Source organism: Varanus komodoensis, unplaced genomic scaffold, assembly GCF_004798865.1.
Source record: "Varanus komodoensis strain SLA01 unplaced genomic scaffold, ASM479886v1 scaffold19, whole genome shotgun sequence".
NCBI lineage: Eukaryota > Metazoa > Chordata > Lepidosauria > Squamata > Varanidae > Varanus > Varanus komodoensis.
The window spans coordinates 22,971,244-22,993,708 of NW_025335550.1; the positions used below are offsets into that span (position 1 = coordinate 22,971,244).

A 22,465-nucleotide genomic window follows, 5' to 3' on the forward strand; every position below is an offset into this window, starting at 1 on the left:
ATAGAGGTTTAATTTGGTCTAAACTGATCATATCCAACTGCACATACTTCTCTATTCATTCTCCAGATGTATCTCAGTTTTCTTAAAATCTAAAAGCCCAAATATGCAAAAACTAATTTTCTTAACAGCATATAAAAGATTGCAAGGCATTAAAATGACCAGTGATAAAACTAGGTTAATTATACAATTATTTTAAAACCACTGTTTATGCTGTATATCACATGCAAATAAATATCTCAACAGTGTGCTTGCTTTTCCTTTAAAAAAATTTAAGACGTGTTTGACCATCACTTCTCCCAGGATCTTTTTCAAATGTCAGACGTCTTTTTTTAAGCTCTGGTATTTGGGTGAATTCTAAATCTGTGAAAGAAAAAAATGCAGGAAAGAGTGTTAATCTAGTAAGCATTCTATAATTATTTATAATTATTTATTTATTAAAACATTTCTATGCCGCCCCATTCACCGACGCCTCGGGGCGGCTCACAACATAAAGTTAAAATACAAAAAATAACAATATAAGAAAATAACAATATAAAATAAGTAACAATATAAAATTATGCAGATTTAACCTATTAGTCTTATCCCATAATAAGAAAATGTGCATTTAAGTAATTAAAGATTTGAGTCAGTCAATGTTAAGCATGCTAAATGCCACTGACTTGATTTTGAGAGAATTTAATGCCAGTTTAATTCCCACCAGATTTAAGGCCTTAGTTAGCTACTGTAGATTGTGCTCTAAACTGCTAGCTTAAAAAAGAAATTACTTCTTCACTAATGCAATGGGGTATTTCAAAATATATATCTGAGTTTAAAATGGAGTCAAAGTTACAACATGAATTACTTCATAGGTCATGTAATTATGGGCTTTAACTTACAGCTCCTCCTCTATAAAGTTCAGAGCAGCCTCCATACACTCCCAGAAGTCTCTAATCAAAGCACTGATTAGATCCACATCTATTTCGCTTCGATAATTGTACAGCACTGGGTGTTTCCAAACTATGAGTGATCTACTGTTATTTAAAGCAAATCAAAGGCTGTTGAAACCTGATGTACTTGTCTATATACATCACATACATGGAGTATAATTTAGGCCTATTATAGTGGTACCCCTCCCAAAAGAACCCACCCTATAAGTGGTTCTTTTAAAGTCTCATTTATGGTATAGGAAGAAGAGGAAATTTCTCTCTGAATGAAGAAAAGGACACCAGCTGGCACAAGGGCCAAATGTTGCCCATTCCTGATTTAGGGGGGACAATTTAACAAATGGAGCTTGACGCTTCACATGGAGGAAGCATGTATGCACAGTTAAACATGCCCATGAATTGAGATAATGGGGTTTTCTCCCACTGCATTAATTACTATTAATTAGTCTACCAATGCCAGGGCATTCAGGTTATGAATACAATTTTGTGAATGGCTTCTGTGACCATTTTACACATATATTTAAGTTTCAATGGGATTTGCATTTGATTTCCATGTGGCCTCATTTTTATTTACATTTTACATTTACAGTTTTTTCCTCTCTACACCCACATGTGCTTGCATCATGAACTTAGGCTAATGCTTCATACATCCGAAGAAAGGGACTCTAGTTCAAAAGCTTATACTATAATAAATCTGTTAGTCTTAAAACAACTCTTTGTTGCTTTATCAACAAAACAATGGAATCTTTGGCTAGACAATATGTATAAAAAGAGTAATTAAAAGTAAGGACATTCAGATTGCAACTTTAAGGTGAAGAATAGCCAACAGCATTGTCTGTAAGTATTGTGTGATTGCCTTAATTCCCCAAGGTTTTAAATGTGAGAAACAATGTATTTCAATTAACTTTTCCCTGTTCAGTGTGAGCTTGTCTTATGCAGCCTTGCAGTGCTTGAAGCAGGAGACCAGGAGCTGTGGCCAAAACATGACCATGACAGAATCTAATATAGTCACTACTGAGGACTGGAGTGAGCCCTCCTTTGCACCTTGCCAGAATAGCACTCTGGCCACATTCTCCATTCATACACGGACTGCCAAATTTCCTAAGAATTATCCACATGGTTTCCAGCATTAGCAGGTTTTCTTTGAAAAGTTATAGTTGTGGCATATGGTAATAATTCCAAGTTCCTCTAATCTGAGATGCCAAGTACAGTAAAGCTTCAAAGAGTTAGAATTATAAGATGTGCAGAAGAAAGTTACTTTTATAACCTGAAAGGCAATGCCCTCTCACTTTTCTCCTGAGATCAGTATCCAAGGTTAATCCTATATCGCGTAGACCCTCTGAAATTCATTTCAATGGGTCTACTCTATGTAGCACTAACCTTGGATGCTAGCCTAAGTATTTAACAACTGCAAACTATGCAAAATATCATCTGATAAAGATAGTTGCTAGTGAAAAGACAGAATAACTGCTTTAAATATAATAAAACATGTAAGGAAAAAGTGCCTTGTAATCTTCACTGTTTTTTGTACTTCAAAAAGTAGCTGTACTTTGCTTTTGCACTTACTATACCTGCTGAAATATCTTGTTCTTTTTTATTTGATGTTAATAAATTGGGTTCTTTCTTTCCTGTATATTCTCCAGTTAAGTGAAAGTCCAAGTTATACAGGCTGTCTGAGTTGGATGCTCTTTTACAGAAACTTGGATCATGGGGAGATGAATACACCGCTTGCATGAATGGCGGGCCATCCCAAAACCTCTCCTCAGTCTGAAATTCTGGGCTGCTAAATGCTCCAAATCCTCTTAGAACATTTATAGAGCTCTGCTGGACTGGAACATCTTTATTTGAGCCATGGTACCAAGAATGATTGAAACCCTGTTTTTGCTTCACAAAATTCTTCTTTTTCACATCGTCTACATTTATAACATCTTTATGGTTAGGGGTTTCTAGACTTTGACCTGTTGCTTCTTTCAAAAGGTACCTTCTGCTTTGTGGACAATTTTCAAGGTAAGTATTAGTGTCACTTTGGCTGTACCCAAAATGTGGCATGGTGGCTTGAAAGTTATTATAGGTAGGGTCTCCAAGATAGTGTGGTGTTAGGACTGATGAACTTGTTCTTTCTGCTTCCATATTTTTTAGAATGTTGAGGTACTGCTGCCTCTCTATCCCTGTATTATCATGAAAGGAACAATTTTTTTTGCATGACACTGATGGTACCATTACGTTGTGCCTTGCAGTTGATTTCAGAGGAGTATAAGAAACATTTTGACAATAACTTGGAGAACAACCTTTGTATTTCAGTACTTCACGAAAGCATCCTGAATACTCAGTCAAGGGGCTCTGTCCTTGAAAACTGGATAAAGACTCAGAAATGGGAATGTGAGAGCAAGTGCTGATGGCAAGGTTCATGTTTTCTTCAAGTGGCACCATTTCTTTTAGATACTCTGATTCTTTTGGAGGTTTCAAGGTGTACAATGATGTGATGTCACTAAAGTGCTGAAATGGAAGAAGCAGTTTCAGGTCCATACAGATTTATATAGAAACAGTGAACAAACAGGTATGCATAAAAATGCCATTAAGCACCCAAAGAGAGGTTACTATAGCTTTGCTAACAGGTGGAAAATATTTGTGTGTTAATGCTATAGTGCAAAAAATTCCTATGAGTTGGTAAATAATGCTTCTGATAGTTCATTGAACACTGAGCTGCTGTTCAATGAGAATGGACTGAGCAATAGCTCTAGTGAAATTACAAATTTTAGAAAATTACAATCCAGTAAAATAACCAATGGGCCCTGTCTTGCACTAATAGTGGCAGCACTTAACCTGGCAAATCCAACATAACATCAAGTAAAACAAGAATGGACAATGCATGGTTCTCTAGAAGCTGGCCTGCAAATCCCTTTGGTCATAGCCATCATAGAGAATGGAAGGGGATGATGGGAGCTGCAGCCCAACATCTTGAGGGCTACTTTACTCATCCCTGAAGTAAAGCATTCAAATGAGAATAAAAAGGGGAAGGTGAGAGGCATATATCTTGACAAGCTGTGGCCTCAATTTAACATTCCTTGAGCATAATTAAGACCTGTAATGCAGTGGTAACATCTGGAACTTGGGAACATCTAAGTCATAAATGGACCCGTGTGGGGTATCGGGGCTGCTGATGCTGGTCTGGGGATATCCTTGCCATTCTTTATGATGTTACAGAGACATTAGATGAATTACCGTGTGGCATCCCACTAGTTGAAATGGCTTTTTCATTGCCAACCACACTATAGTAATAATGATTCTTCATTGGACTATATCAGCATTCCAGATACATGGTCCTCTTGGTAAGCAATCTTTTACAAATGGGATTGCAAAGGAAATGCAACTGCTCTAGAGGAGGCTTGTCCTATTTATTTTGCATGAACAGTTTTTGCTACAAGATTAGCATTAGACTCTTATCTACGCCATCATATATGATTAGGACCAAGCTCTTAAAAATGAGCTTAGTCCAAGGCCTCCCTTGTTGTTGTTTCACAAATTCTTCCTATGTGCATATAAATACACACAGGATTGTTTACTGCAGACACTGTGTAACCATATTCAGCCGTATGAATTTACAAGCTGCTTTTCAGTTCTTCACAGTCGACAGATAAACTTTAGACTAACCCTGAGGATGGGGATATCCGGGGGCAGGACATCCCACCACTTTAGTTATGTCCATTTTGTAGGTGAAAGACATACCGATACCCTACACATCTGACCTTTAAAACTTTTTCTGGCACTTCAGGCAGAAGCTCCTGCAGCTGGTCAAAAGTTGCTGACAGAAGCCACTCTATTGAAGGACTTTTCTTTAACATAAGTTGAGCCACCAGAGGGTTCATGCATGGAAATGTAAGCAAGCATGTCTCTGCCTAGAGGTGGAAAACAGAATTAGCTTTGTTGCATTTTCAAGGTTAATTACAGCAGGTGATGTTTAATTTTGTTTTGCATTCCAAAGTAATTACTTCTAAGCAATTTTTGAAGATGGCATATCACCATGAGATTTGCTTACTGCTTCAAATAATCTGGAGTTTGCCCTGGAGAGGATTAGTGGGGCAGAGATGTCTGAAAATGTTACCCAATGGTGAGCAGAACAATTTGCTAGGGTAATTGCAGAAGAACGGTGCACAACAGGCTCCCCAGCCATTTTGCACACCTTTGATAGTTTCAGGAAAGTGGTGTGGGAGCCATCACAAAGTAATTGCCATGAGATAACCCAAAATTTATTACTGCAACAGTCCTGGCATTTCAAATAAAAGCAAACAACCAAAGCTAAAAGATAAGAAATTTAAATGCCAAGCACAGATGGTATCTGAGCTTCACAATACAAAACTACGCCTTTCCACCCACAATTTTTTGTTCCCTTAGACCACCATTTCATTGGGCATGCAATTAATTATCTCAAATAATTCCCCTCTACCAACTCAATCCACGTACCCCCTTTCGCTCTTTCTCTCTGCCTGCCAACTCACCACCCCTCACCCTCTCAGAGAATCACTGCTAGTCAATCCCCTCTGTTGCCAAATCTTTCTCTCTGTTTGCCAGGCAATTGAGTTAGTGCTGCAGCCTTTTTCTCCCAAGATTGCTGGGATAAGCACGTACCCCTTCCCCTCAGGGTCACCACCCAAACTTGCATGCATACCCCAAAACTTACTCTCTTATGATCACCTCCAAACACACACACACACAAATTAAGAATGAGAGAGAGAGAGAGAGAGAGAGAGGGAGAGAGAGAGAGAGAGAGAGAGAGACCGCTTTTCCTAGCAAATGTCCCAGGAAGAAGTAGGGCAGTCTTCCTGGTAAAGTGTCATTAGGGCTTCATTTTCTTCTCATAATGAGGTAAATTAAATTGTGGCACTGGCATATGATTTATTTATTTATTTATTTATATTAGATTTATAGGCTGCTTTTTTCCCAACATACCCAAAGCAGTTTCCAAGGCTGTCTGCCTTGGAAATTAGTGGGCTGCAGTCTTCTTGCTTCTCCAGCACAGCTGCTCATGAATGAGACAGTTGCTTACAATTTTCATGTTACCCTAAGGCACACACATGCAGAGACTACATATGCAGAAACTTATCAGGATGGGCAGCCATTAAAACAAGTCCAAAGATGTCCAAACAAAACAGCAGGTGGTGCTCACACAGATTTCAGGGTCTAAATGGGCTAGATCCACACTCAGTCATGCTTAAAGTAGACCTACTTAAATCAGTGAGACTAGTAAAACATGGTCAACCTCAGTGACATTGGTTTCAGTGGATTTAATCTAAGCATGACTAAGCCTGAATTCAACCCTACTGTCTAATGTCATATAAGCAAATAATAAATGAAATACAATGGAACTGGAACTTATGTAAATGAAAGAAAACCAACTCATTAAACAGACCTCTGATGGCAAGACAGAGAGCCAGGATTTGTCCAGCCATTCCTGAGGATGTCTTTTAGAGATCATTAGAATATGGTCAGCAATCTGACGAACCAAGAGTGCTGTCTCTTCAACCCCTGGTGTAAGAGCAACCTAAAATATTGTTTACTTATACATTTAGAAAGAACATTAAATATACAAAATACAAACACAAAAAGCATAGTAAACACAAAAAGAGTCTTGTGGAAACTTAAAGTCCAAATGCTGCTGCATGTTCACAATTTCAGCCCAAACACAATAAAAGATTGTCTGGTATGCATATTATTTGGTTAACTTCTAAGCTCAACTATTGCAATGTATTATACATTGGCTTCCCTCTGAAATTGATCTGGAACTGGAATTAGTGAGGAGTGTGATATTACCCTGGTGCCATTCCAAGTTATGCTGGCCCCAGCCCATTTCTGGCCCAATTCAAAGAGTGGGTTTCATTTTTAATTAATGAATTAAATAGTACTCTGACCTCTGTACTCCAACATCCTTCCACCCCACACAGGCATCACAGCTGTCATGTGAAGAACAGCACTGGCTGCTTTTCCAAGGACAAGAAATTGACCTCAGGGAATAAAGAGGGTGCTCCAAATGAGCGCATGGACAGACTTGTAACCCCCAGAACAGCTACATGGCTGTTTTCTGCTATCTACCTAATGTGCTTTGGAAGGGGAAGGAAGATGGCTGAAGTACTGTCAGGATACCACATATCCTGGTGACCTCCCTGAAGTGCTCCCCTTTCCTCCTCTCTGAAGTCAATTTCCCAACCTTAGAGAGGTGATTGGTGCAACCCTTTCTGTGCCAGTAGTGAGAGATGGGGATCAGGGAGCAGATTCCCTGCTCTGAGGCTCTGGGAATCCAAATTATCCTATGGCATCCCAGACAATGCCTGGGATCACAGAATCACTCTCTAATTCATGATATTATAAGCCATCTTTTAGGATATATTCCTCATTAAAAAGTTTGCAGCCACTAATAAATGCAGTTTATTATTTATCGTCCATGGCTTTGCATCAGGTTACTGGAAGGACTGCTTATCTCTGTATGTACTTTTCCAGTATGTTAAAAATTTCACATTAGTGGCTGCCGTCAAATGTCCTTACAATCTGAACAGTGGTGGCTCACTACCAGAAAGAAAGTGTTCTCAGCAGTGGCACCCAAGTTTTGGAACATTCTCTTGAGAGATTGACTTGCCACCTACCTTATTATTGCTTCACTACCATTTATTTTTCTTCAGAGCTGACTGGTTTTTTGGGGGTTCTTTTGCAGATGCTGTGGATTTTAGTTTACTATTTTTATATTTACATTTTAATTCTTTTGTCCTTTTTGTATACTACTCTGGGAATATAAAATACCCATAAAGAATAGTAAACACTACAGGAAAGTCCAGACTGAAACCGCAACCACCTAGAAGGTAGTTGCTCTGTGGTCACAGGCAGTGGAAATAAAGCATCCATCAATATCATGGGATGGGAGTAGCCAAGCAGTAATGTTAGGTGACATAGGGCACCTATTGTTTTGCTGAAACAGATGGTCACTTTTGAGGAATAAAAGAAGCAACATTTTCTGCATGCTAACGGCATTCAACAATCTAGCAATTTTACTGGTCAAGCCTATGCATGGCAGAAGCAGGTCCCACTGAATTTACTCTTAAGGATATAACAGTACTAAGCTGTTGCCTTCAACTTTAAAAATAGGTTCAAAAGCAGAAATTGTCTTCACTTCAAATATTCTTCCAGCCTGAATACATCCTATACTTCCTAAACAAATAATTTGAATTTTGTGATTCATATTGTTAGCAAGAAAAGAAAGTATTCTACCATCATTAACACCAGCTAACATTATAGGCATATAGCAAGACAGAAAAGCAAACTGACAGAAATTATGTATCTGGATGGGAATAACTGAGAGGGGAAGCCAAACGAAAAAAAACCAACAGCAGAAAGATAAAGACTACAAAGAGGAAAAGTCAACTGAATACATAAGAAAGAAATACTGAATCAGATCTCTTGCATCCTCTGAGAATCCTCTGTAGCAAATATTTAAAATCTATTTCATTTCCCTGACCACATGAATGACCGTATCTGTTGCTAGTGTAATAATAAAGATTTACTAACAATATGAATTTTTTTTTTGCAACAAGCTACCTTCACTTCAAAGTCTTCTGCCTTCTGAGAAAATGGAACCAAGGCTGCATAAAACAAAGCTAGATGATGCAGAGTCTTTCCAGCCAGGCTATACCTAATCAAACAGCATCTTGTTATTTATTTATTTATTTTCATTTATTTATCAAATTTGTACACCGTCCATTACTTCTGTTATACTTAATTCGATATCTGTGTTCTCAATTAAAAAATACATTGATAAATATTATGTATTCTCTTTATCAATTTAGGAAAAAAGTCTTACTACTCTATAATTACACCTGAATGTGTTGGCTTAGCAAAGAGTAATCCAGCACCCTGAAAATAGATTTTTGTCTTTATAACAGCATACCAGAAACTGACAAGGATGGATTACATGTTTTCCCACACAACTCCCTATGGAAAGAACATTGAAAGCAGGGGAGCAGCACTTCATAGCTATTATGTCCGTAGATCAAGAAAAAAGAACCCATTCCCTTGTTGCTCAAAATCATTTCCATAGCAACTGGACAAGATGTAGCATTTAGGAAGCACACACCTGTTAAACAGTCTACAGCATTGTGCTGAATAACACATTACTTCAAACCACATAGTGTATCCAAAGAATTTTTGAACTTACTTATGACTTAATCTTTCTCTGGAGTATAAAATAACCCAACAGGAGCTGTACTGGAGTGATAGCACCATTAGTCTTAATGCAATAATATCAGAAGACTTTTCATAATTGAGTTCCTCCATGTTCTGCAACAAAAATAGCATAAACATCTGAATTCATATGCAAGACCATAGCTATCACCAGTACTTGGTTGAGCATAGGTACAATTCAATCTCATTTGGCAAATTATTTATTACGTCAGGCTCCACTTTACTTTCTATAAAAATTTAATAATTCAACTACACGATGCTTTTACATTTATATTTCAAATGTCAATCAAATTACACAAAAATCTGTGAGTGTGCCTTAACTGGTCCAAATGTTATTATGAATATTTGAGGACATTCCTAGGGCCAGTAGATGTTCTCTGGTCAGTCACAGAAAAAGGCAGTGTCTCTGCTGAGACTTCTGAAAAAAACCTTCCAAAGTTGCAGTGGGGATTCCACCTTCAGAGGCTCCCTCATTCACCAGTGTGGTTCTGTGGTCCTCACCTTGGGAAAGGCACTGGAATACATTCCAGATGGCAGGGAGAACAGAAGTAAGGAAATAAATCACTGGCTTCTGCCAAATCTAGGCAAAGCTTCAGCACTTTCTTGTGCGGGGGCAGGTTCAGATGGCTGAAATCGACAGTCCAAATGCTTTTGTAGAGTGAGGGGAGAGCAGAAGCCATCCTCACCTTTGTGCTCACCCATGCTCAACTGGATGCCCATAACCTTCCCAGTTTGGAAGGTTATGAGCACCTGCATAGAACTGTGTCCTTAAACACTGTAATCAACCTGTATATAAAATACAGATGTATACAGAGTATGGTTCAAAAACAAATTAAATGCTTGGGTAACAATTATCCAGTTGACCAACTAAAATGTACAGTATATTTAGTAAGCATACAACAAAACAATCCCTACTTAAAAGCAGATTTATTAGACCGATTCTCATTTGTATCTTGTCATATAATTAACTATAAACAACCTTAAACTGCCATAGCGCCTTTCTGTGGATAAGACATTGTAAAGTCTCACTGATACATGAAGTAGTACTTTAAGGCAGATCTTTCATAGTCTTTTTTACCTGCATAACAATAGCAGTGCACTCATCAACAGTGATCACAACGTAACAGTCTGTGCTCCCGAAGAACTGTAATGCTTCACAGCAAGTCCTCTCAATAAATGTAATATTGTACCTGCACAGAGTAACCCTTGTTAGCATTTCAGCAGCTCAACCAAAATATTAGACTTGTGCTCTTCCTATACCTGAGGTCTCAGCGTTATTTTTTATGTTGACCTTTCCTTCCTTATACCACCTGGATCTAGGAATAAATTATTCAGAGTATATTTGGTTCATTTCAATTTCACATATATTCAGATTTTACAGGTAAGTCCATTCCATATGATTTCCACATCAGTATACATTTTTTAAAAGAACCACACAAATTCATATTTTTGTACTCCACTCACCCAAACACACACATCATTTTACACATTACTTTCCCAAACACATGCATTTTTGTATGTGATGTCTGAGTGAGGAACTACACAAATTTTGAAAAAGTGTGGAATCCAAAGGATAACTTCTATTACAAAATAAATATTATTCTGGGATGGGCGAATTAAGTGAAATTACTTAAAAATGCAGACCAAACAAATCTTCCTCTATTCCCTTCTGCGGGGGCTTTGCTTATCTTCTGTATCCCATGCCTGGGCTGAATCACTTGACAGAGGGCTGCGGGACATAACTAACCTAAAGGCAGTAGCCACTTTTTTAAAGGAAGTGGGTTGAATTCTGGTCTGGATGCATTATAAGAGACCTTGTTCCTTATTGACCGTCACATAAAGGTGGGCTTTGTGCTGGACCATTGAGGCTGAGAGAGAATTACAAATAATGATGAGGAAATAGTGGTTGCTCCAGGTCTTAGGGTTGACTGATGGAGGCATACAAAACTAATCTGGTCAGCAGTTTCACTACTTACTTGGACTCCAGTAACTGGAGGATATCTGGGTTGTAGAGAAGTCCCTCAGATGTCAGAAAAACATAGGGAATGTGCAACTTCTGAAAGGCATACCCCAAATTATCTGGCAAAAACTCTTCTAAAGATAAATAATGAAGAGAAAAAGGATAGCATTTCACAAAAAAGGATGGCATTTCTACTTTATAACTATTTATAAATGAATATAATTGGTTAGATTCAGGATCCACCTTTGGTAAGAAGAAGGTCCTTCCATAGCATTTTTATGCATCCACCCCTTTCCCCACACCACAGTTCATCACTTTCAGCAGGGTCTCATGATTCTGTGTAGCATTTTCCAGGGACTGTTATAGAAAGGAGAGAATGGGGAAGTCCACCTGGGTCAAAATAGTTGATACAACTCAAATCTAGAGTGAACCCTTCCTGAGGGTGGAGCTAACTCTGTTTAGTTGGGAAGGGAGGAGATGAATTCAGTTTCGAATCAACTTCTTGGCTGGCTAATTAACTAGAGGTTTTTGTTTTTTTGTTAAGGACCTCTATAATACTCCTTTCGTATCACAATGTGAGGCTGGCTGAACCAACTCTAACACAATAAAGGCTGTAGTTATAAAGCCTCTAGTCTTGATCTGCTCGGAAGGGAAAAGAACAGGGAGAAGGAAGGGAGAGCAGTTTATATTCTTGAGAGCTCTGTAGATCAGCATGAGATGGATGCAAGCTGGATGGATCTCTAAGCTGATGCCTTCTAGATGTGTTGAATTGCAACTCCCAACATTCTCAGCCAACAGGGGCACCAGCTTGGGAAAGGCTGAGCTTGCACATATCTTGCCCATCAGAGATCTTTTTCGATTACACATTCCATTTCCCAAATGCAGAGTGGTTTGGCCATATTTTTAGTAGACTGCGTCTAACCCTAATCAAAACCCTAATTCCACAATTTAGAATTAATTAACTTTTCAAAGTGGAAGGTTTTTCTGATGCTAACAAACAGCTCTTGCACTATGTAGGATTCTGCTGCTAGAAACTCAAGTGTGAACTAGACAGTCCTGGATAAAATCTTACATCAACTATGAATTTATCTAGGTGGATTTAGGCAGGCTGTAGTCTCTCTACAGCCACATCTCTGTAATGTGACTATTATAACACTGATGTACCTTAAAAGGTTGTTGTAATGACTATACAGATACTATGCTGGAAAATTTGCAAGTTGAATAGCATAATATGCACAGCTATTTACCATGACATTTGTTGATTTTATTACCTAGCTTGGCAGATTATCTTGATGTTGTTTGGATATTTGTATGCTATTGTTCATTGTTGTTTAAATATGTTTTACTTATTTATTTTTAAATAGTTTTATATACTGCCCTGCAATTTGACAATGAAAGATGGTATTTACATAGTTAGAATAAATTAATATGAAGTGTTTTAGAAATGTTAACTATAATTATTAAACTACTGGATCAGATCAGAACAGTAACTAGCCCAAAGTAACCCAATGAGATTCATGACTGAGAGGGGCCTAGAACCCAGGTCTCTGGAATCCTAGTCCAGTAGTCTAACCACTATGCCACATTACCTCTGCTTTTACCTTTGTAGAGGTTTGTTACTGAAAAAATGTACAAGGATGGGTGTTGTCTTATTTTCTCTCTTGGAACCAATTCTATAAAGTTAAATTTGTAAGTTTTGTATTTTAAATATTCACACACCAGTTTCAGTTTCTACTGTTTCTGGAACAGCTGTTCTGAAAGTTATGTAAGAAACATTCAAATTTTTGCACTGCTCAATCCAACAGGAATTTTCCACATAGTTATATTCCACCACTACTGAAAAATGAGTCCAGGGAAAATCAGGTCCAATGTGCTGATTGTGTATAACCACACAAGAATATCTTTCCAAACTAAAAATGAAATATAAAAGAAAGTTTTAGTATGATTGCCTTCAATTGCATCCTACAGTCCTTTTCTGTAAGAATTTTAGCATCTTGATCTACTTTTCAATAATAATGGCCAATACCCACCTATTTATTACAGTTTTGCACTCTAGAAAGGTTCCTTTTTCCTCAGAATTCAAATACACAACTGTTAAGCCTGTTTAAAAACAGAGGCATACTGCTAAAGGCTCATCTGCAGTTCTGAAGACAGGCATATAGCCAATAGATCACAAACATGTGTAAGTTTACAGCAGAAAGAGAGAGAGAGAGACAGAGACAGAGAGAGAGACAGAGAGACAGAGAGAGAGAAGCTGGCAGGCAGGCAGGCAGGCAGGCCAACAGCATGTAGTCATTACACTGATATTGTCTTTAATATTTATGCAAACATACTGAGAAATTCTATTCATTACATTTAGTAAGCAAAATTATTAGTAACCTTCTAACACTTCACACTGTGCAATGTGCTTTATGAATAAAGCCGGTGTGCTGTCACAAAAGTTAAGTGACTATCAATTGTATACCAGATGGCTTTTATCTGCCCATTATTTCTACAGTAAGTGGAAGCTGCCTGCTGAATGGTGGAAAAATTTCTACCAGCCCAGTTCTATGTACCTCTGCCCAAAAATAAGCTCTAATGGGGTCAAGGGGACTCATTCTCAGGTAAGTGTATTATAGCAAGGGTGCAGAATCTCCGGTCCAAGGGCAAAAACTGGCCCATCAGGCAACCCAGTCTGGCTTTCAATAAAGACAGTGCACAAAAAGTCTTCAATGGAGCTAAAAGGAAACTAAAAAGTTGATATTTTCACTGCTCCAAGGAACTATAGAAATTCCACAATATTCTAGGAATCTGGGAATCTGACATCCTGATCCAAGAGATTTGGATTAAAATATGAAGATGAGAAGGTAAAGCTAAGGGTAACAATAGCTTCTGGACCCCCATGAAGAATAACATTTACCTTGCACTGTACTGATGGTGTCAATTAGGACAGTGGTTTCTTCATCAATCTCCATTCTAAGCACAATTACTACCTGACACATTATAGAGAAAACAAATTCTGCATGTTTAAATAAAAACAAATCAAACTATACTTGAAATATATAAGATATAACAGTACCTTGAGACATTGTTACAGTATTACCAGTAACAGAGGGATAACCAGAATATTAATTTAGAAGAAATACAGAAGCAGTTTATAAAATGTGGAAAAGTTTAAAAAAAAAAAAGACAATGAATTTCAACTGAGTTGAAGCTCAGTCCTATCTTTGTGTTGCTAGCAGCCCCATATTCCTTTGCTTCAGTATTGGGAGTTTTTGGAGCATCCATTACATCCCACCAATTTCTTTCTGCAAGCAGCCCCACTAATTCTATTGCACATGTGGGGCCTACAACTCATGCAAGGGAGATTCCGCGTTCCCTGGAGGAAGACCTGAAGCAAGTGGAAACTCTCAGTTCAGGAAGGAGGTAAGTCACTGGAGCTTCCCTTTGTGAAATGAGATTTCCAGAAATGAGCTTTTCTGTTTGTTCAAGTTGCCCCATAATACTAAATCTTCCTTGCATAAGTGATGCATCCCATTTGTGCAATACAATCAGTACACTGTACAATAATTCCAACAATAAAACCTAAGTTTTCCTCAAATGCCAGCCTGTATATATTATCTACCTTATTCTGGACAGTCCTATTGCTCTGCATCCATTTGGACATCTGATGGTGCAATTCTGTTATCTTGGGGTTCACTTCGTTTTTCTGTGTGGCAAACTGCACAATTGTCAACTGTCTCCAAATATTATCCAAGCTGGAATGTAGGAAATCTTTATATCTATCTTTTGCCTTCCACAAATATCCTATTTCAAATAAATATTAAACACATACATCACGTTTCACAACATTTTCATGAACAGTACCAGAAATACTACTTTTCTTCTTTTATCAAGAGTTTGATACATTTTGTCTGCAAACATTTTCATTTTTAAAAATTATTTTAGTTTTATAGCTATAGTTATACAACTGCGGAGGTGTGCTGTTCTGCAAGTGCAGAAATAGGGAGGCTCAGCTGAGCAATGTCTTGTGGGGGGGGGGATACCTGTTAACAAAGTGCAACAGGTACCATTCTTGTACATTGACCCAGAAATGCTCCAAGTAGGGTTTTTCTTTGAAGGGTCTGTCAGTGGCTGTCAAAGCAGAGATCATAAAAACTGGCTGTCAAGCTGGAGAAAAAGCTTAGAGACACAAAAGGCATGGTGAGCACAAAAGGGTTTCACGATCAAGGCAGGGGTGAGTAGCCAAACTGCTCTGCCATGGAGTCTCCTGAGGTACAAGTGGACTCAAAGGGAGGGAATTGAGCTGTTCATGCAACAGCCAAACTGCCATGGATTACTGATATGGGGGGTTGGGGTTGGTGTGACATGCAAACATGCCATATCTACAGCTGTGTAGCATGCCTCCAGTCTACAGCTGTGTTTGGAGTTTTGCATGCTATATTTCACTAGAACAATGAAAAGGCAAATTTATGCATAAAACTAACCTAATGCAACGTTCAAGTTACATGTTAAGAGGAGATCACGAACTGTTACCAACAAATGAAGAATAGCAGCATGTCTGAATAGTGTGGTGTCTTTTGCAGCTTTGGTATCTATTTAAAAAGGAGAGGAAAATGCATGAGAAGTATTTAGTAAACATGGGGATGACATTTCTTACCATTCTTTCAGGGACAGAATTCTGTACGTGAGCTTTAAGATGCACTGGTTGTTCTTACACTAGGGAGTTTTAGTGCTACTCAGGCACTGTTCTTCTGCAAACTGTTGGAAGCAGAACTAAATGGTTGTTCCACATATCACCTAATTCAAATCCCTTTAAGCCTGTCCTCACCAGCAGCATATATTGACTAAAAAGTAAGTTCCAGTCAGGAAAAGTTCTGCTTTTGCCTGCTCCTGCCTCTTTAAATATATCTTCATGTTTGTCCCTTCCTTTTACAGCCTTTCCTGCTTTCTGGCCACTGATGCTTTAATGAGTTGCTGCTTCTTCTTCAATTCAGCCCTTGGCATCCTGAAATAGCCCTTTAATTAGAACTTCATGTTCCATGGGAGAGCACTGGAATTATTTGCTTCCTCCTTCAACATTCATTTATTTTATTTTTCATATTCACAATTGCAGTATTTTTATAATAACATGCTTGTAAAGTAATAAGCAATTATTTTGACTGCAACTATGTTTAAAAAAATCACCACATATCTGACAGGAAAAAAGAAGAATAACAACACGGAAAACCAATGGTTTGACAGCAATATCATCTGGATTTTCCCTAAAAATATGAGTGAACAAATGATGCCTATTTCACAGAAGCTACTGATTTTGGAAACAACTTAAGTTAACATCAATGGCCAACCATTGTTTTACTGCCTCCTCCATTCTGCCCTGGGCCACAACCATAGAGTCAGGCCATGGGTTCATTATACAATGTGACCTCTTTTATAGAGGACAGTCCTCCATTTGAAGGACTATCCAGCCCAACCCTGTTTTTAAAAATGAGGAACTTTTCTAAAAAAAGGCTTTAAAACTCACGACTTCTGCTTCTGAATTCTTTTCAGGATTAAGCCTGATTCCACTAGACATATTTTTCTTTCCTGTCTATTGGTGCATCTGTCTAAACCTCCCACATCCACTCCAATTTCTTCAGCACAAAAGTACCTCCACATACAGCAATACCTGTCCTGAACACCTAAGCAGCCTGCACTTATGATGCCTATTCACATTTGTAACTGTACAAAGGGGAGGGGGGGAGAACAAGCTTAGGCCCATGAATATTGAATTGTATTACTTTTTGGTTTTTTTGAGCTATTCCTTGGAGGCTTTTCTAAGTGGAACAGTGGCATAGTAGAACAAAGTGGAATGACAAACTGCACTGGTGGACATTGACAGTTTCAGTCTGGGATTCCAAAATCTATTAAGTCATCCACATTAAAAAAAAAAGCTCCAGGAAAAGTTATCAGACACTGGAGGGTGCTGATGTACCACACTGCCACAAGTGCGGTAAGATGAGCATCCCCCCCCCCCACAAAAATAAAAGTTGCCTGGAAATGCTCAAAGAACCATAAGTAGGGAGAACAGGGATGCTGACATTACCCATTCAGACTTAGCAAAAATAGACTGCTAAGACAGGCCACCTCGTCACAGTCTTCTGAACGCTGACATTGTATTTCTGTTCAAATTACAATAGTAATTTCTAAATTTACATTTATACATTTTAGGCAAATCTGTGTCCTCTTTTGTCACCTTTTATGGCAATTGTATGAGTGGCCACTCTATTCATTAAACTATCTGCATTAACTGGCAGCAGAAATCTTTTCTAGATCTGCTACACAGGATTTTTTAAAACTGGAGGCACCAAGGCAGGTTTATAGCCCAGTTTTCGCATGGGAAGATCTCAGATGCAATCCCTGAATTCTTAGGTTAAAAGGCTCTTGTGTAGGAAGTTCTCAGTAAGAGACTCTCAGTAAGAGTAAAAGGACAATTACCTTTCTCCACTGAATTATAAATTATTACATCTATATGCCTGAGTAATACATCTAACACTTTTAATATTAAAAACAACACATGGCAATTTAAGAATTAAATCTCTTCTTACCAGTCACACCTTGTTGAAAAGTATCACTGATTACTTTCTCTTGCTGTTTTAAAAAAAATCTGGTGTCATCAAAATTAAGGGTGGCAAACCTCCAATTATTCAATCCAAGACTCATGAGTTCTTTTACAATGGGAGCCACTGCTACTTTAAGTATATGATATGCCTGAAGCTGGCTCTCTGGTTAAAAACAAACACACAACATGCAAACCTTAACATAACAGACCACAGTTAAATTATATATATATATATGTCAATGCAAAATGTTTTTATTTTGTAATGTTTTTAAACTGAAGTAGCACACTTATTTTTAACTTCTTATGCTCTGGGGAAGATGAACTTTTTCTTAACAAGCTTCTGTTATATACAAACACTAGGGGGCATCATAGTTTTTTCTAAAACAAATGTGTCTGAAACTAGTCTCATTAAACAGAAAAAAAACAAAAACATAAACAGTTTTATCTTCTTATGTTCAATCTGTTGCTAATTCTAGCCAGTTACTAATTTGTGGCTTTACAATCCAGCCCATCCAGAGGGTACCAGCTTGGGGAGGCTGCTGTAGGCTTAGCCCTACTTCTGAGGCTACACACAATGAGCAGTGTGGACAGCCTCCATGTTTATAGCCTAACGATTTTGCTGCATACAGAATGGCCAGCTGGGCTGAGTTAAGGGCTCTATGCAAATGTTAGTTCAGGGCTCTGTCCACAGGCCTTTCTGCAAAACATAACAATCAAATATTTTGCATGAGATTTGTGGGCATTAGGATGGACAGAATCCTAATTCCCTCATCACATGCAGGGTGCTTCAAGATGAGGCCTCTATAGTACCATTGCTTTGCCTCATTCATACAACCACACAAAGGGTTCAGATGTTACTGTCTTCCACTCTTATGATCCTGTTTTTCCCGTTTCTTTCATCTTTTTCCATATTGCATCCATAGTTTGCTAAGGGAAAAAAGAGAACTGCTTGGCTGATAGCACTGGAAGCTATCCTCTATCTGGACATATACATGGATATGAGACAGAGTCTGCATACAGCTTTTCTTTGAAAATCTAGTAATGCTTGAAAATTCTTTTGACTGCATTCCCACCTTGGGGAGGAATGTCTGGTAAAAACATGCCAATTCTGCAAGAGATATAGTGATGACATGTTTGCCACTTGTTTCTCTATCTCTTTAAATTCATGGCAGCCACAGTTTTTGATCCTCTAACAAAGCATTCACATAGAAAAGTCAGTTTCCTGACACTGGCCAATTTAAGAAATGACCCTTTCAAGATGGGACTACAATATATTACACTACTGGTTTTATAGCTTCTTCAGGGAACACTTTTTACTTGACTTTTCTGTCAAGAAACCCCTTTGCAAATCTGGCACAGAACATCTTGTTTAGTCTTTCTAAGATGTCTAGTCAGTTCACGTAAAGCACATGACATGTGCTTTACTGTTACCCTGTGAGTACCATGTACACCCTAATGCAGCTTTTCTCAAACTGGTGCCTTCAAGATCTTTTTGGACTACAAATCCCAGCATTCCTGACAGAGAGGAGTTGAAATTTGAGACATGTGGAAGGCACCAAATTTGGGAAGGTTGTCCTAGGTCAGGGGTTGGCAACCCGCGGCTCCAGAGCTGCGCATGGCTCTTGAATCCCTCTGCTGCGGCCCCGATGCTCAAAACATGCACGGGTACAGTCGCTGATCTGCCATGGAGGCTCCGAGTTACAAAATACCAGTAGGTGATGATGAGGCATCCACTCAGGAATGCTGCACTAGCCGGTTAAGTAAATTGCCACATTCCTCTGCTATTGTGCAGGGAAAGAGTGGAACAAGGTTCCTGCATGCTCTCATGTTCCACGAAACGAAATGCTGCTGAAAAGATTCTCTTTGTCCAAATGTAATCTTCTTCATCTGAATGTTAAAAGCTGTGCTTGGGACCTGTCACAATTCACATCACTTGACTGTTTACCTGCTACAGTCACAAAACACACCTATATCTGTGACCTGCGCAGGCAGCCGGTGATCCTGCGCCGATTTACTGAGCTGTTTCCCTCAGTAGGCCAACCATGGATAAATCGAAGAAAAGTTTCTGAAGAAAACTGAACATTTAATTGTACCTGGGTAGATTCATTTGCTTTTACTGGGAACGAACTTATGGGGTTTGCTGTTTAATGCATGCAGCCCTTTAGCACTGACTTTGCAGGTAGCTGTTCTCCTATTCAAAATATATGAAAGGAGTCCTACTAGTAATGTAAGATTAAAAATAACAGTTTTTAGTGACTGAACAAGAGCTACAGCTAAATCATAATGAAGATATAGATCTACTTCCTTGTTTTAAGAATATTCTTATAAAAATTCCAGCAACATTATTACATTTGGAGAGGGATGTTTGTTCAATATTTCACCATATTATTTATATTTGTTATATTGCAGAAACTCTACTTACTGTATGAAAGTATCAATTAGTCCCTTTTTTATTCAGGTTGACAGCTGACTGCACCCTCCAGTACACAGGATAAAAGGATGAGGGCACACAGAAGCAGACAGCATTTTTGGCTTGCTGCAGGTGGCATGTTTGGTTTGCTGGAGGTGGATAATTTAAGTTCAGCTTTTTATTTCATAAATACGAGGAGGACTCAAATAGGCATTGACTATTTTATTTGAAAGTAACCTTCAACCCAGCGTCTTTTTTTTTCGGAGTTGAAAATGTTTTTGTTGCATGCAGAAATAAAAATTTGTTTTTTCCATAGCAGTTCATTGATTTCATAAATGCAACACACTATAGTTTTTTTTATACATAGCATAAAGGTAAAAAACGATATATGCAGTATTATCTTCATTTTAGATGTCAAAAGGGTTTTGTGGCTCCCAGTGTTTTCTTTTCTGTGGGAAATGTGTCCAAATGGCTCTTTGAGTGTTAAAGGTTGCCAACCCCTGTCCTAGGTTATATTCAACACCCCTCCGTGGCTGCACGTTGCCATAGGGAAGATTGCTACTAACACACGAACCTTAAGACAAGCTTGGTTTGCCATTCCCAAGCTTCTCACTGAGGAGCATCAGGGTTCACAGGAACAAGCTTTAAAACTACAAGAACATGCCATTCACAATCTTATAATCAGATACCTTAACGAATTCAGTACCTGATGCTTTAATTTCGATGCAGGCTGTTGCTTCATTTTCTTTTTTCTGCTGTTCCATAGGGATGGAAGCATTTAGTACTACAGGACTGTCGTTATTTTCAAATGCTGCACTTTGCTCTTTACTAGCATCCAAACTTTTTACTAGAATCACCAAAAAAAAAAAAAAAAAGGACAAGCTAGAGAATGATTTAGTTCCTTACTGCATAGCTCTAATACTTTATTACTTCAAATTAAGTAGCAACTGAGTAAAAAGCAAAAGACCGTTTGGAGGAAATCTGGGTAGAACTCCTCTTCAGAGCTCTCTGTTCAATGCACAGGTGTTAAGAAATGAGGAGGCAGAGCACCACACAAGCAGGAACATTGGGCCCAACGTGATTTTTATTTATTTATTTATTAAAACATTTTTATGCCGCCCCATTCGCCGAAGCCTCGGGGTGGCTTACAACAATGATCACACCTCCACAAATGTTTAATCCTCACAAGTGCAATCAAAATGCTTATACGTAGCCTTTTCATCCTGCATGTATATCGTTGAAAGCTATATTTGGCTATATTTTTCTCCAACAGGCACACAGAGAAAAATATGTCTGCATGTATCTTGTGAATATTCCCAATGACTACTAGGAAATGCCATTCAGGTAGTAAGTATACGGACAACTTTGTTACAGACCCTTAGTTCCCATCCTAACCCTAACTCACCGCACCACAAAAAAATATGGTTAGAAGCAGCAGTCTTCAACCTTTTTGGACCCGTGGACACATTTGGGAACTTGAGAAACTGCTGTAGGCATCACTGCAAAATGGCATCCATGGAGAATGTGGCTAGTCACATAATGGTTGCAGTGGAGGCTTGGCTAGTCAAAAGAGGTCTGTTCTGTGGAGAGAACTAGAGACCAGAGACTTGGTGGGAGAGAGAAATAGAAAGGCAGAGGGAGAGAGGGGAGAGAGAGAGCAAGGTTAAAGACTGGGAAATGGAGAGAAACAGTAAAATAAAGGGGTGAGTGGAAGGTAAAGCGCAAGTATGAGGCTAGGAAGGGAGAGAAACCGCAAGGAAAGGGTTTGAGAGAAAGAACAAGCCTAGAAGGTAAGACTGATGGGAGCAACAGAGAAAGATGAGGCCTGGAAGCAGCTCTTTCTTTCCCTTTCTGCCCATTGAAAAGCTGGTCAGTGGCAAGTGTAGGAACAGGAAGGAGAGCCTGGCACCCTAATAGTTTCCAAAATAAACAGATAGTTTTAAGGGTCATGGAACAGAGGGCTTTGTGGATTACACTGGAGGAGCCTGCAAGTGCTGAGTGGGGGACCCCATTGTTTGAAGGGTTTCCTGTGGTAGGGGAATGACTGTCAAACCGATCTATGTCTCATGCTGATATGCCTTAAGGCATATCTGCCTCTGACTCCACCTTTTTCAGTTCTCACTGCTTTACATAGCCTTTTCCCAGATGTAGCATTTACTGTTTTTTTCATTTGACAAAGAGAAAATATGATCTTTAGCTGTGACTCTTATAAAAATCTGAGTCACAACAGTGAAGAGGGGTGAATGTAATCTTATGGATTAGAAAAGCTAATTTTTACATGAACATTTCAGAGTAGAAGAGATATTAGAACAATATACAAGGGGAGAAGATGACCTCAGGTTAAAAAAGGAGGTAATTCAATCTCCAGT

General features: G+C 38.6%; 2 protein-coding genes across 2 annotated transcripts in view; both read right to left on the minus strand.

Moving 5' to 3' along the window:
• SHOC1 (shortage in chiasmata 1) overlaps positions 1-22,465 on the minus strand; it is a 26,483-nt gene continuing 4,018 nt past the window's right edge. The window contains exons 4-20 of the mRNA XM_044428129.1: positions 21,543-21,702; positions 20,803-20,943; positions 17,673-17,849; positions 15,573-15,680; positions 14,592-14,892; positions 14,134-14,137; positions 14,006-14,078; positions 13,137-13,206; positions 12,826-13,016; positions 11,123-11,240; positions 10,225-10,336; positions 9,121-9,242; positions 8,505-8,598; positions 6,331-6,462; positions 4,670-4,819; positions 3,212-3,419; positions 1-360 (exon numbers count right to left, since the gene is read on the minus strand). Coding sequence (XP_044284064.1) covers positions 260-360; positions 3,212-3,419; positions 4,670-4,819; positions 6,331-6,462; positions 8,505-8,598; positions 9,121-9,242; positions 10,225-10,336; positions 11,123-11,240; positions 12,826-13,016; positions 13,137-13,206; positions 14,006-14,078; positions 14,134-14,137; positions 14,592-14,892; positions 15,573-15,680; positions 17,673-17,849; positions 20,803-20,943; positions 21,543-21,609 — 2,169 coding nt within the window. The 5' untranslated portion in view covers positions 21,610-21,702 and the 3' untranslated portion in view covers positions 1-259. The remainder of the gene's footprint in view (positions 361-3,211; positions 3,420-4,669; positions 4,820-6,330; positions 6,463-8,504; positions 8,599-9,120; positions 9,243-10,224; positions 10,337-11,122; positions 11,241-12,825; positions 13,017-13,136; positions 13,207-14,005; positions 14,079-14,133; positions 14,138-14,591; positions 14,893-15,572; positions 15,681-17,672; positions 17,850-20,802; positions 20,944-21,542; positions 21,703-22,465) is intronic.
• Positions 22,290-22,465, minus strand: part of LOC123022427 (protein shortage in chiasmata 1 ortholog-like) — a 27,988-nt gene continuing 27,812 nt past the window's right edge. Inside the window, exon 15 of the mRNA XM_044428130.1 lies at positions 22,290-22,312. Coding sequence (XP_044284065.1) covers positions 22,290-22,312 — 23 coding nt within the window. The remainder of the gene's footprint in view (positions 22,313-22,465) is intronic.